We start from the raw sequence: 14,800 nt of genomic DNA, 5'->3' as shown, positions 1-14,800 counted from the left end.
TTATTTTATAATGGCTTCTGCAATCATCCAAAATATATTTCTGTGTAATACATTCTCTGTATTCTAATACATTAATATTATCCAGACATGGATAGGTTATTATAATTTTTATTTTTTGATTATTTTTTTGGATGCGTTGCTAGATAATAAATTCTCCTGGAATGGTCAGTACAATTTTGTCTACAAAAAAACTAAAATGAAATCACACTGTTTCATTCTGAAACATTTAAATAAAATTCTAAACTTAAAATTTCATCAATATTACAAATCATATTTTTATACCTGTCTATATACTCACATCTGAAATGTAAAATATTTCAGATATTCATGGGGTTCCTTTGAAAAGTCAAAAATTGTTTTCTGGATGCTAAATTGGGTTGCCATATCTTTGTTGAACCTGTAAATATTAAACAGTAATTTTTTTCCTACAAAATTAAATCTATTCATTTCTATTTAATTACATCTTAATTAAATAATTAAGATGATGATGATTAATTTAGATGAAATTAGATTAAAAGATCGTTTTTTGAAAAAATATCACTTCATTGAATTTTTAAAAGGATGAATTAAATAAATGTAAATTTTCTTCATGTATTTTTAACAAGTACTTAAATACATACTCAAATATTTATCAATTAAAAACACCTTTAAAATTGTAACTTTTTAGTCTATGCTGATTTTTATTAATCAGTTATGTTACATAACTGATTAATAAATCTGGAGGTTTTGGTTCAAGTCCCAGTATGACATGACATGACATTTATCAAATGTTATGAAATTCATTATCATCCATTAATAGCCTGTAGTTGATGAACAAATAAATAAATAAATATTATCAATTAAGTAAGTGTGAATAATAACATCTTTGTTTAATGTTTACATTTTACAATGAGTATTGTATTCAAACAATTTTAGTTAATGCCTTCAATGTACTTATTTTATTTTGTACGATTTTATTTATCCAATTTCTTCACATATTCATTCGCTATTATTTCATATATTTATTGTTTCTATTAATTTACAGGATTTTAACCACTTTTCACTTTTTTATGCTCAGAAAAAGATTTACCTTCCTCAAGTTTTAATTTGGTCCTTCTGGGTAAATGAAGGGGCTGCTCCGATTTTTAAACTACGAAGTACACTTACTTATTCCTAATACATTCTACATTAATTTAGGACAATTTATTGATTTGAATAAAATATTTATTTCTTTGTGGTAAAAAAAAAAAATAAAAAATGATTTTTTTAAGTTACTCTTAAATTATGCTAAGAGTCAGTAACAAAAATGTGCAAAAACCTATATAACTAGATATAGTACTAATTATTTTTTAATTATAAAACATGTTTTTCAAAATATTAAAAAATTTTCCAGTTATGTAATAACAGAAAAATAAACTATGCTAATTCAAATTAACAATATTTGTTCATTTTTCCTGGATATCACAAAGGATTGCAAGAATTTCACCAATTTTTTCTGTTTAAATTAAAGTGGTACTTTGTGTGTGAATTAATTTTTAAATTATTTGTTACACCATTGGATATTAAAGGATTTAAAAAACATTTAAAAGTATTCTCATTAGTATTTTTTACTTTAAAAATTCAAGTGAATCCAATAAAAAAAAAGCGCATCCCTGGTGGGGATCGAACCCACGACCTTTGGATTAGAAGTCCAACGCGCTATCCTCTGCGCCACAGGGACGATGAAGAATCCACTTTCAGTATGCAGTATATAACGTTTATTGATTGTATGGTACGAACCCATATTTTATTTAATATGGAATTTCTAAAAATAATATATGAAACTTTCATCAAAGCTTTTTCGGTAATATTTTCTAATTATATTTCTTCAGTCTATTTTAAAAATAAAGGGTATATATTTTACATTGTTTAATGATCATATGTTAGTATGTAATAATGTTTGTTTCTGCAAAATGCGGCACTACGCGTTTATAACACTCATCGGAATTTGAAGTGGGAGAATTTAAATCACGGACAACAAATAAAATTTTACGGGAGTAATTTATTTTAACAAACGTATGTATTCAGTTCCATAATAATATGATTAATTTCTGCTAAGAAAGAGGTCATTCACCTGATTATTATAATATATCGTTGTATTTGAAAGAATCTTTGTATGTTTTCAGTAGTAAAATTGTTCACATTCCGTGATTTTCATTTTGTTTACGTTTCGTTTGTAGATTTAAAAAATAAAGGAAAATGAAAATAGGGAATATTATAAAAGATTCTTTAAAACATAACCTCTATTTTCCAGTTGTCACAATTTTTTTATGTTAACTTAGTTATTTTAAATCTAATTTCAACTGATTTAAACTTAAGTAAAAAGTTGTTTGTAACGTAACGGTTTAAAACTTAGGTTAGTTTTTCTAAACACAATTCTTCAGTTCCGATAGACCTAACTTACACCTGTTCTGTTTTCTTATAACCGTTTCGTCGTAAATGTATTTTATTATTTAGCAAGTAACAAATCTATTAAAAATATTGTTAATTACTTATTGTTAAAAATATATAGGAAGAAATATTTATTCTGTTTCTTTGAAGTTTATTGCAACATATGTTGTATAAACAAACCTTATACTGAAACTAACATACTTTTGTTAATGAAAATAATGTACTATTTTATAGATGGCAGGTACATAAAAACAACAGGAAAAATAATAACACCAACTGAAACACAATTTTTGTAACATAGACAAAGAAAATTTAAGAAATGGATAAGTTAAATATACCTCCAAAGGATAAAAATCAACAAGAATTATCAGCAAATGAATTCCAGGAAAAGTTATATAATTGGTGAGTACTGTTAAATAATATATCATTAGGATAATAAATGAATACAATTAACAAATAAATGAATGAATTGATAATAAATGAAGTTACAATTATAATTAATAAAAATATTATAACATACTGTTGTGCTATAAGCATGTTGTAAAACCAGTGGTTTTTCCTGTTGCCTTTTCCGAACTTATTTCTTTAATTTTTTTAGATAATCTGTTAATTAATTAAGAAGGTTGGGGCATAAGTTGATTGTTTTTTTATGTGAATTTGTGGCATGTGAAAAAATTCTCTCTGAGCAGGATTTAAACCTAGTACCTCTGAATAATATTCTACCCTGGAGATTGGCATTGCCTTGTTTGAATATTCTTTAAATAAAAAATAAGTACAACAATCTTCATGAAGTTTTGAATAGATTTGTCTTGTTTTCAAATTTATCAAGTATTTTTTTTTTAAATATTTGACACTTTTCCAGTTATTTTGGTGAAATTGGATGGTACAAATTGATTTAAAACAACTGCCATCAAAACCATATCAGTCAACCAAACAAAAGAGTGAAAAAAATATTTATTTTGAAATTAGAGAAAGTAGAAAAACATAAGATTTCTAATTGCAGGATTCTCCAGAGGTAATATTATATAATCATAAACACTAAGTAATTTCTGAATGTTTTCAAATATTCACGTCTACTCCACTGAAGGATTAAAACCTTATTCATGAAAATTCAAAATATTTAAAATTTGTATATTCAACGTTGTCATACGTATTCAATAAGCATACTCAATTGCAGGTTATCTAATTGCTGGATTGAAAGAAGCTGTTCTGCTTTCTGGCCAGCAAGAAACCTAGATCTAGCTCCCTAAGATTTTTTTTTTCTAAAAATGTAGTCTATTCAGAAGATTAATAATCTACACTTTTACAATACTTGAAAGAATCATCACCAATAAAGCAGTTACAATGCTGTAAAAATTTGATTACATCTGGTTGGGGTGTATTATTTTGATATTTGCCAAGCAACAAATTATCATCTTTTTCTGTTTAGCCTCTGGGATCACCGTAAGATATTACTTCAAAGGATGATGTGTATGAATGTTAAGTGTAGTCTTTTACAATCTCAGGTTGACCATTCCTGAGATGTGACTAATTGAAACTCAACTGCCAAAGAACACCAGTATGCACAATCTAGTGTTAAAACCCGTATAAAAGTAACTGCCTTTACTAGCATTTGAACTTTAGAACTCTTGACTTTGAAATCAGATTATTTGCGATAATTAGTTTAACCGCTAGACCAACCCAGTGGGTTAAGCAATGAAATATGCTCATAATGAAGTATAGAAAAGTATGCAGTGACTTTGTAGCTTTTTGTTTAAGTAGATAACCTAAGTTTAATCTTAAAGTGTTTTATTTACTTATGGAATTATTGATCCTTCTTCAATGATGCTATATTACCGTGGGATAATGGCAACTGAGGTTAGTACAATGTACAATTGATTAGTAAAAAAAAAAAAAAAAATTAATATTTATTTAAGAGTGTGTACCATCAGTAAACAATTTAAAACATCATATGTACAGAACTGTACATGGTACCGTGTTATGTAACTGATCGCTGTAGGAAAGATATGTATGATTTTCTAGTAAAAAGATGGTTAATTATACTTTAATTACAATTTAAAAGAATAAAAAATAAATATTGAATGAGATTTAAATAGTACAATTTACAAAAAGGTGTAGGCGAATCAGAAAAATAGTTATAATAATTTATTTATATTAAAAATTCTTTATAAAAATTGTAATACTTAAAAAAATAATTAAAACTTATTTTCAAATTGTTATACGATTAGGTTGCAAGATCAAGGCTTGATATCGGAATTAAGAGGACATCTTCGCATGCAAATGGTCACAGCATTTCAAGGAGGTTCTTCAAAGAACACAGTAAATAAACAGGCCCCTGTTTCACCAAAAATTCAAGCGCTAGCTATATTGGTTGCTGATTTTTTATTGCAAATGTCTTATCATTATACATTATCTGTTTATGTATCTGAGGTGAATATATATTTTTAAAAAAATTAAGTTTAATAGCAACGTTTAATTGTCACTCTTTGATAGAGCATTGTCACTCTAACATTCATAGTTAATGCATTTCGGAGAACTTCTCAAAATTACTTTCAGATCTTAGTTTTGAGAATGGAAGAAGTACTCTGAAATGCATCAAATATGAATGTTAGAGTGACAGTGGTAAAAAAGGGCAGCAAATAACACTCAAATCAATTATAATAATCATAGTGTAAATGTAAAATATTGTTAAAATTTTAGTAAATTATACCTTAATTACTTTAAGAATTCATTCAGTGCATTATTTTTTTTTAATAGTATGGTTCTCTCTTCAACCTTTCTAATCTGTAGTCTATTGATTACATCTATATATCCACTATTACATACATTCATATAAAGTTATTGAAGAGTCCTTTTGTACTATTATTTGAAAATGAAACTAGCAGATTATAAATAAATGACTGAAATCAAGCTCCACTCTATGTATGTAAAAAAAAAAAAATGAGAATGGTTAGGTAAAAAGAGAACTGAGAATAATAATAATAATAATAATAATGAAATAAATATTATTAGCCATATTGTAAAAAGCATGAATTGCAAAATTTCAATAAACAAAACTTTAACATGTAAATTGAAAAAAAAAATTAAATGAAAATTGTTGTTTCTGATAGGATAACTTAAATAAATATAAATATATTTGTATAAATATAACTCATTCGTAGTTACAGTATTATTTGTAGCAATTGGAATATAAAAGGCAAAATAATGAGTAAATTGATACAATTGTTATTCATTTACTAAGAATTAGATAGCGATGTATTTCTGCTGATAAAAAGAAAAATTTTTTTTTTCTCTTTCTGAACTAACACTTGATCCCCATAAAAGATTGATACATTGTAGAGAAATTTGTAATAACTTGTAATTATTTAAGCTAGAATTTGACTACATTTTCAAAAATAAAATTATTTATTTCTGTAAATACAAAAAAGAGTGTCTCAATGTGTTTGTAAAACAATAATTAATTATGACATGATGCCATCTGAATAACTTTCTCATAAAGATAAGAAAAAACTAACAGCTTCGAAATTAAGAAATCACTGAAAAGCATGGTTAAATAATATGATAAAAATTTTAAGATTATTAAATATTAAACAACTTTTAAGGTTTTTTTTTTGAGTTAATTAGCACTACGTTTTAAGTGGAGTTACACTTTTTACTTTGTTTCTTTTTTTTTCAAAATATATGCTTCACTAATATTATTAGTGCTACTGGAGAATTTACTGCCAATTAGCTCTGAAAGATACTTTGGAAGAAAAAGATCCAATGTTTTAAACACAAGTTGTTTTAAAATAATTTGCTTATAACATTTGTTCACAGCAAACATTGATTTATATATTTTGCATATAAATGTAATAAAAAAAACCAATTACAATAAAAATCATATAAAAAAATTAATTTAATATAAATAAGAAATACTCTTGGATCAATTTATTTTTATTGATAAAGATAAAATAAAGATATGTGGTTTGAAAATTGTTTTTAAGAGATAATTTTTTTCGTTATGATTAAGAAATGATTAACTACTATTGAGGAGGGTTACAGTTTATAATTCTATGAGCAAGATAGAGTTAAACTTATTTTTTTAACCTGCAGGACAAATGCTGCAAACAACAATATTTACCGCCAATAATATGATAAAAAAGAGAATGAAGAGGGAATTATAATTATTACACATATATTAATTTCTCAAACATGGTACCGCTGATATGTTAAATAAATAGATTAACAATTAATATAATCCACCTTACAAGCACGTTGATACGTTCTCTAGATCTTTTGGTTTACTTGGAAGCCATCATCAGGAGTTTAACGTAACTCCTGAATCAATCAATCATCCGGCCCGGAGGACCATCAAGAGATATGGTAGAATTTAGAGCTAGTATGGACTGTATTTTTTGTTGAGATAGCAGATGATGAAATGAAGCAACGCTATGTTTTTCTTGAATCGTTATATTTAATTTCTTGTCACCCTTGACATTTTGATTGAATTACAATAGTTACATTAAACTTAAGAATGTATGACACTTTAGTCATAATTGAATTTGAACATTATCAAGAAACTATGAGTCCCCTTGGACTGAAATGAAAACACGACCGCACTGTGTGGGATTCTTACTAGAATATAACTAACACTAATTGTCCATCCGGACGAAATGAAAAATACAACCGCACTGGGTGGGATTCTAACAAAGAATTCTAACGTAGTAAAAAAAAAAAAAAAAAATATATATATTTATAATTATAAAGAAGTAATAATTTAATCTAATAATTACCTCTTTGAAACATGGTTCCATTTGATTTTCATTTTAATCCACCAGAGTTATGTATATTCCTTTAGTATACTAGTAGGACCGGGACAGCCAAATTTTAACTATGATTTTTAAACTTTGACTTTAATGCATTAATTTTAAATCCTGAATGATGGCTTCCAAGTAAGCTGAAAGATCTAGAGAACATATCAAAGTGCCGGTAAGGTGGATTATATTAGTTGTTAATTTATTACATATATATTGACTTATTATCGACATAAATCAATTCTGAATACAATCTTGACTGTCAATCAGTCGATGCAAACAGTGATGTGACTTACTGTCATAGTGAATACCTCATATCATTCTGCTATACATGCATGCATGATATCAAATTATGACTAGGAATCACACTCTCTTCCAGTTCAGTGCATGCACAAACAAACACGTAAGACTGTTGGCTATAGTCAGCAGAATAGCAAAGTTTACAGAAGAATAATTCTTTGATTAGAAATTGATATATAAATCTTTTATAATGATCGATACATAATAATACATTATATCACATCTTCATAAGATAAATTTTAAATATAAAAACATAATTATAAGATTATCTATTTAAAATATAAACAGATAGGATAATGTTAAAATAAATATATAAATAATAAAAATTTCTATAAAATAATTCAAATATCAGAAGGCATTATTGAAAATTATTTTATAAGCATATTTAGTATTGAACAAGATGCAGAAAGTTTGAATTTGGTTTAAACATTTTTTAATTAATATTACTTGAAAAATTTATCAACAGGCTAATATGTTTCTTTAGGAAAGATCTTTTAAATGATTATTTAGTAAAAATAATGATGTAAGCATAATAAGGCCTTTCTCCTAAGCTGAAGTATTGTGTTGTTATATGTAATAAGTAAGTAGTCTTTTTAGAGAAGATTGGATGTTCATAAATATAAACAAAAGTATATAAAATATAGAATTAGTGCCACAATTAATTAACCTTCTTTGATTATTAATAAAAGTAATAATGTAAATTTTTTTTTTGAGTAGGCTTTAATTTTGAAGAAACAGAAATTGCTAAGTACCTGTAACTTAATTTAAGCAAAGATTATGCAGCCAGTATATAGTGTCTGCAGTATATAGTGTTTGCACCATGCAAAGATTTTGATCGTTTGCCTTCAAATAATATATTCCGTAGACCTTCCATATTCTGTTATAATTTTGTTTAATTTTATTCATGTTGTTTTACATTAATGTATAAAATCTTAGATCTTGCTATCAGGTAAGCTTAAAATCTGCAGCAGGAAGAGACAATTACCATTTTTCTTTACAAGCCAGTTAAATATCGAATTTAGATGCTTCTACTTCTTATGCAAGTATCCAGGTTGATTTTTGAGCGAGTAGTATTGGGATCTCTTTTAAACTTTCTCATAATTTGGGCAAAATGTTAAGTTTTTTATCATCAGTAAATATATGTTTGAGGGGTATCAAAGCCATTTGATAGAGAAATGGCTTCAGCAATGTTTGAAAATGTTTATCAGTGTTTACATAAATGTAATTGTTAGAAACAGAATGTAAAAATTCGCAAATTGTAATATAAATGCAGTAATCTCATAAACATTACCGATAGGGTAAATGTAACAAATATCTGGTTAAGTTGGATACCCACTGCCTGGAAGCAGCCTTAAAGCACTCATTATGTAATTGTTTACGAATGTACAATCTATGTTAAAAATAATAATAAATTATTCTTTAAAATATAACAATATACACTTCTATCATACTGGACAACAGAAAAGTTTTCATGCTGCTTAACACAATACTTTGGCTTACTAGAATAAGGCTTTCATTGCCATTTATGATAAATTATATTAACTGATCAATATATTTATGAAAAAGGGGAATTTCCGTCAGACTTCAAAAAAAGTGTTATAGTAATGATACCAAAGAAATCAGGGGCAGATAAATGTGAAGAATACAGAACAATTAGTTTAACTAGTCATGCATCAAAAATCTTAACTAGAATTCTATACAGAAGAATTGAGAGGAGAGTGGAGGAAGTGTTAGGGGAAGACCAATTTGGTTTCAGGAAAAGTATAGGGACAAGGGAAGCAATTTTAGGCCTCAGATTAATAGTAGAAGGAAGATTAAAGAAAAACAAACCGACATACTTGGCGTTTATAGACCTAGAAAAGGCATTCGATAACGTAGACTGGAATAAAATGTTCAGAATTTAAAAAAAATTAGGGTTCAAATACAGAGATAGAAGAACAATTGCTAACATGTACAGGAACCAAACAGCAACAGTAGCAATTGAAGAACATAAGAAAGAAGCCATAATAAGAAAGGGAGTCCGACAAGGATGTTCTCTATCTCCGTTACTTTTTAATCTTTACATGGAACTAGCAGTTAATGATGTTAAAGAACAATTTAGATTCGGAGTAACAGTACAAGGTGAAAAGATAAAGATGCTACGATTTGCTGATGATATAGTAATTCTAGCCGAGAATAAAAAGGATTTAGAAGAAACAATGAACGGCATAGATGAAGTCCTACGCAAGAACTATCGCATGAAAATAAACAAGAACAAAACAAAAGTAATGAAATGTAGTAGAAATAACAAAGATGGACCACTGAATGTGAAAATAGGAGGAGAAAAGATTATGGAGGTAGAAGAATTTTGTTATTTGGGAAGTAAAATTACTAAAGATGGACGAAGCAGGAGCGATATAAAATGCCGAATAGCACAAGCTAAACGAGCCTTCAGTAAGAAATATAAGTTGTTTACATCAAAAATTAATTTAAATATCAGGAAAAGATTTTTGAAAGTGTATGTTTGGAGCGTCGCTTTATATGGAAGTGAAACTTGGACAATCGGAGTATCTGAGAAGAAAAGGTTAGAAGCTTTTGAAATGTGGTGCTATAGGAGAATGTTAAAAATCAGATGGGTGGATAAAGTGACAAATGAAGAGGTATTGCGGCAAATAGATGAAGAAAGAAGCATTTGGAAAAATATAGTTAAAAGAAGAGACAGACTTATAGGCCACATACTAAGGCATCCTGGAATAGTCGCTTTAATTTTGGAAGGACAGGTAGAAGGGAAAAATTGTGTAGGCAGGCCACGTTTGGAATATGTAAAACAAATTGTTAGGGATGTAGGATGTAGAGGGTATACTGAAATGAAACGACTAGCACTAGATAGGGAATCTTGGAGAGCTGCATCAAACCAGTCAAATGACTGAAGACAAAAAAAAAATCATTCATAAAATTTCATTCCGACATAACCTACTGATTCTGCAGCAGTTACATTATGGGTTCGGTTTTTTGTTGCTCACCTCTGTATATTTATTAAAAAAAAAATCATTAGTGATATTATATTGAGTCTGCTAAGCGTGAATTCATTTTTGCTTGTATGGTTGTTTTTTGTTTTGTTTTTTTGGTTATTCAGAAGAAATAAGTGTAGAATATGGAAGAAATCCTAAACTTATTGAATCATATGGAGATAGTATGAGTTAAATATATGTACATACTAGAATAATGAAAATACATTAAGATTGTAAAAACATACAGTGATCCCTTTATAAGCAAGTATGCAGATAAAAAAAAAATGAAATATTAAATTTTATGATAAATTTGTTCAGTTTTGTTGAAATTGCATTGACTACTCGACTATACTTGAACTGGGAGTATGCTCTCATGTTTAAAACATTTCACTCTCTAAAATGCTTACTTTGCACTAACAATTCCAAAATTTAATTTTCAATACATCAAAAATTAATTTAAATGTCAGGAAAAGATTTTTGAAAGTGTATGTTTGGAGTGTCGCTTTATATGGAAGTGAAACTTGGACGATCGGAGTATCTGAGAAGAAAAGATTAGAAGCTTTTGAAATGTGGTGCTATAGGAGAATGTTAAAAATCAGATGGGTGGATAAAGTGACAAATGAAGAGGTATTGCGGCAAATAGATGAAGAAAGAAGCATTTGGAAAAATATAGTTAAAAGAAGAGAGACTTATAGGCCACATACTAAGGCATCCTGGAATAGTCGCTTTGATATTGGAAGGACAGGTAGAAGGAAAAAATTGTGTAGGCAGGCCACATTTGGAACATGTAAAACAAATTGTTAGGGATGTAGGATGTAGAGGGTATACTGAAATGGAACGACTAGCACTGGATAGGGAATCTTGGAGAGCTGCATCAAACCAGTCAAATGACTGAAGACAAAAAAAAAAAAAAACTGATCAATTAAAAAATTTAAATGATTTTACCTTTATGTAATTTTCAATTGATAAATTGTTTTTAAATTATACTAATTCAAATATTCTGCAGCTCTGTTAATCATGAAATGTAATGATCTTCATTACCACCTTCTGAATTATTTGTGTATCAGTATTTAATTAGCTATTATTTCATATATTTGTATTTTAAATTATAAAAAGAGATTCAAATACCTACTTATGTACGTATTATTAACTGATCTGTATAGATTACACAAACCTGTAAAATTTGGGTTGTGTGGAATGTTTTTTTAACTTTGGATAATTGATTTCTGTGGGTTTTTTTAGCACTGAATCTGAAATTAACCTTCATTTTTCCCTCACATCAGGAGTTTTCACAAATTGCAAATTTCAAAATTTGTAAAAAGTTTAAAAATTGTGAAAATGTGATACAACAATATAGATATAAAACTTTTTTTTTTTATAATAAATTAATATAATATATTCACTTTTTTGGCTTATATTAGCATTCTTATAGTTAAACAGGTGAGTGGTCTGAAGAGTAAGGGGAGAGTTGAAGATGACGAGATGCTAGGAGAGCTTGGCCGACAGATTGTGACAAGACTTAACAAGATTAACATGTTTATTGGCAGCCACTCTTGCAATTATGCAATTACTGCTGTTTCAACTATCAGCATGCATAAATCAAGTTTTTTCGATCTCTCAAATGCGTTTTTGTCGGTGCAAAATATATTTTCAGGTCATAAAGCAAACTTTCCATTTTCAAAGTGGCTTCAAGAGGATGCAAAAATTCTGCAGATTCTTTTTGTTACATTTGTAGTGAGTTAATGGTAGTAAGACAAAAAAGAAATATAAGTTTTGTTTGACAAGTGTACCGTACATATTTCGAGATCAAGACAAAACTTGGGGACCCCACTACATTTGTGACAAATGTGTTGAAGGACTTAGACTGTGGTCAAAGGGTAAAAAAAAGCATTCAGAGTTCCAATGGTGTGGTGAGAGCCATGAAATCACATCAATGATTGTTACTTTTATTCGACTGGTGTTCATGGTTTCAATTTGAAAAATAAAAAAGAATCGTCTGTCCAAATATGCCATCCGCTTTACACCTAGTTCCTCATGGTCCAGACGTACCAGTGTTGATTTCACCAGAAAATTTACCTGAAATAGATGGTTCCACAAGGGATTTGACTGAAGATAACATCGAGGAGAACAAACTCTAAGATAGCCGGGCACCAGGGCTTTATTCACAGTCTGAACTAAACGATTTGGATCGAGACTTACATCTCATCAAAGAAAATTCAGAATGCTTGATTCGAGGCTTAAAGAGACGAACCTGCTAGCAGCTATTAATTTATTATAAAAAAAATACGTTTATATCTATTTTGTTGTATCACATTTTTGCAATTTTTCAACTTTTTACAAATTTTGAAATTTGCGATAAATCCTCACATGATGGAAAAAGTGCAGGTTATTTCGGATTTAGTGCTAAAAAATACATTAGAATCAATTGTCAAACTAAAAAACAGGCTTGTGTTATTTATCTGGGATTATTATTAATGTGATTTAATTGGGGTTGTTCACCTCATTTTGTAGAACTTGTGCTGATAAATTTTTACTATTTGACCTTGATTTTTTTTTTTTTAATCTTTTAACATCGATTTCCTTCCCAAGAGATGTTTGATTAGTTTTTTAAAATTTCTCTTGAATGTGTAGAAATAATGTGGAACTTGTTAGTTATTACATCCTTTGTATTTACAAGGGTAAGTCAATCCACATTTTAGTTATATTTTTGTTTATGTTGGTAGTACTGTCGTGTTGCATAGATGATACATGCTTGGTTTAATTGTTGTTATGTCTGTACTGGTTTGATACTATTAGGCTAGTTCCATTATCGCTGCCCTGCCATTAACCATGGCTGCTGCACTTACTGTTTGCACCAAAGAAGAACAAGGTTCAGTGATCCGTTTTTTGTGGTCGGAAGGTATATCAGGGGCCAAAATTCATCGAAGACTATTGGTACAGTGCGGGAACAGTGTGTTGCAGCAATGAAGTGTCTATGAATGGATTGAAAAATTCAAAAATGGTTGCACAAGTGTTATGCACGATGAAGGAGCCAGATGACCGTTTACCGCCACAAATGAGGAAAACATTGAGCGTGCACGTGACACGGTTTTCTTAGACAGACAAGTAACTATTGATGAAGTGGCACATCGTCTGCAAATTAGTCACGGTTCTGCCTATGAAATCATCCACAACAGACTTGGGTTTCATAAAGATGGGTCCCAAAACAACTCACACAGTTGCATAAACAGATGCGCTTGGACACTTTAAAAAACATTTAAATCACTATGGTAATGAACAGTACATCTTCTTAGACAGAATCATCACTGGTGATGAAACATGGATCCATCATTAAGAGCCAGAGAGTAAATGGTAGAATACGGAATGGAAACATCCGAATTCGCCCTGCAAAAAAAAGTTCAAGATCTAACCATCCGCAAGAAAACTGATACTTATGGTTTTTTGGTACTCACAAGGCCCAGTACTGGAACATTATGAGGAAAGGGGCACGACAATAAACAGTGAGTGTTACAGTGAGATGCTTACTGCCAAGCTGAAGCCTACAATTTGAAGTAAACGCCGAGGACTGCTGTCAAAAGGTGTTGTATTGTTGCATGAAAATGCCCGTACACATACTGCTGCCCACACTGCTGAAAGGTTCTAGAAACTCAACTTTGAAGTACTGGCTCTTCCCATATAGTCCTGATCTTGGCCCCTTCTGACTACCACTTGTTTGGTCCACTCAAAGAGGCATTAAGGGGCTGTCAATTTACCTTGGACGAAACAGTGAAAGAAGCGGTACATTCCTGGCTCACAGCTAACTGAAAATCTTTTTTTATGAGGGCATCACGAAGCTTTTGTAACGATGGACCAAGTGCTTTGAAATGCAAGGGGACTATGTTGAAAAATGATGTACATGTACATTTCCTATTTGTACTGCACTAAAATATATAACTACATTGCGGATAATAATTGACTTACCCTCATATATATTTTGATTGGGCTATGAATAATTCTTATAGTTTTATTGATCTCTGTAATAATCATATTTACTGCTGTTTGTTTAATAGGCAGTATCAAGATAAGAAGGTAATGAATGTAATATAAGTGATTTTTTTTGCAGCGTAATTCGCAAGCAAAGTTAAAACAAACTTTTTTCTTTCTTAACTTTTATAATAAATTATATTGCCTCCTAAATTTAAGATAACTGGATTTTCTTAATTACAGATTTTCTTCTTTTAATTAAGAGTTAGTAAAATTCAGCACATATATGCTATAAAACTACCCTATTGAGTTTTAAAAGCGACTAATAGGATAATCTGAACAAAA

The 14,800-nt window shown here is 29.1% G+C and overlaps 1 protein-coding gene and 1 non-coding gene across 2 annotated transcripts in view; one reads left to right on the top strand and one right to left on the bottom strand.

The window, feature by feature from the left end:
- Positions 1 to 1,626: 1,626 nt before the first annotated feature.
- Positions 1,627 to 1,699, bottom strand: TRNAR-UCU (transfer RNA arginine (anticodon UCU)). The gene has a single exon. It is a non-coding gene; the product is annotated as a tRNA-Arg (tRNA).
- A 201-nt stretch (positions 1,700 to 1,900) lies between these two features.
- The window catches only part of LOC142332526 (uncharacterized), a 56,879-nt gene continuing 43,979 nt past the window's right edge, over positions 1,901 to 14,800 (top strand). The window contains exons 1-3 of the mRNA XM_075378975.1: positions 1,901 to 2,034; positions 2,644 to 2,811; positions 4,638 to 4,839. Coding sequence (XP_075235090.1) covers positions 2,729 to 2,811; positions 4,638 to 4,839 — 285 coding nt within the window. The 5' untranslated portion in view covers positions 1,901 to 2,034; positions 2,644 to 2,728. The remainder of the gene's footprint in view (positions 2,035 to 2,643; positions 2,812 to 4,637; positions 4,840 to 14,800) is intronic.

The sequence above is a fragment of the Lycorma delicatula genome, chromosome 11, assembly GCF_047948215.1.
Source record: "Lycorma delicatula isolate Av1 chromosome 11, ASM4794821v1, whole genome shotgun sequence".
NCBI classification, from domain to species: Eukaryota; Metazoa; Arthropoda; class Insecta; order Hemiptera; family Fulgoridae; genus Lycorma; species Lycorma delicatula.
The sequence above is the reverse complement of the archived record's forward strand: the minus strand, read 5'-3'. Positions and strand labels throughout refer to the sequence as shown.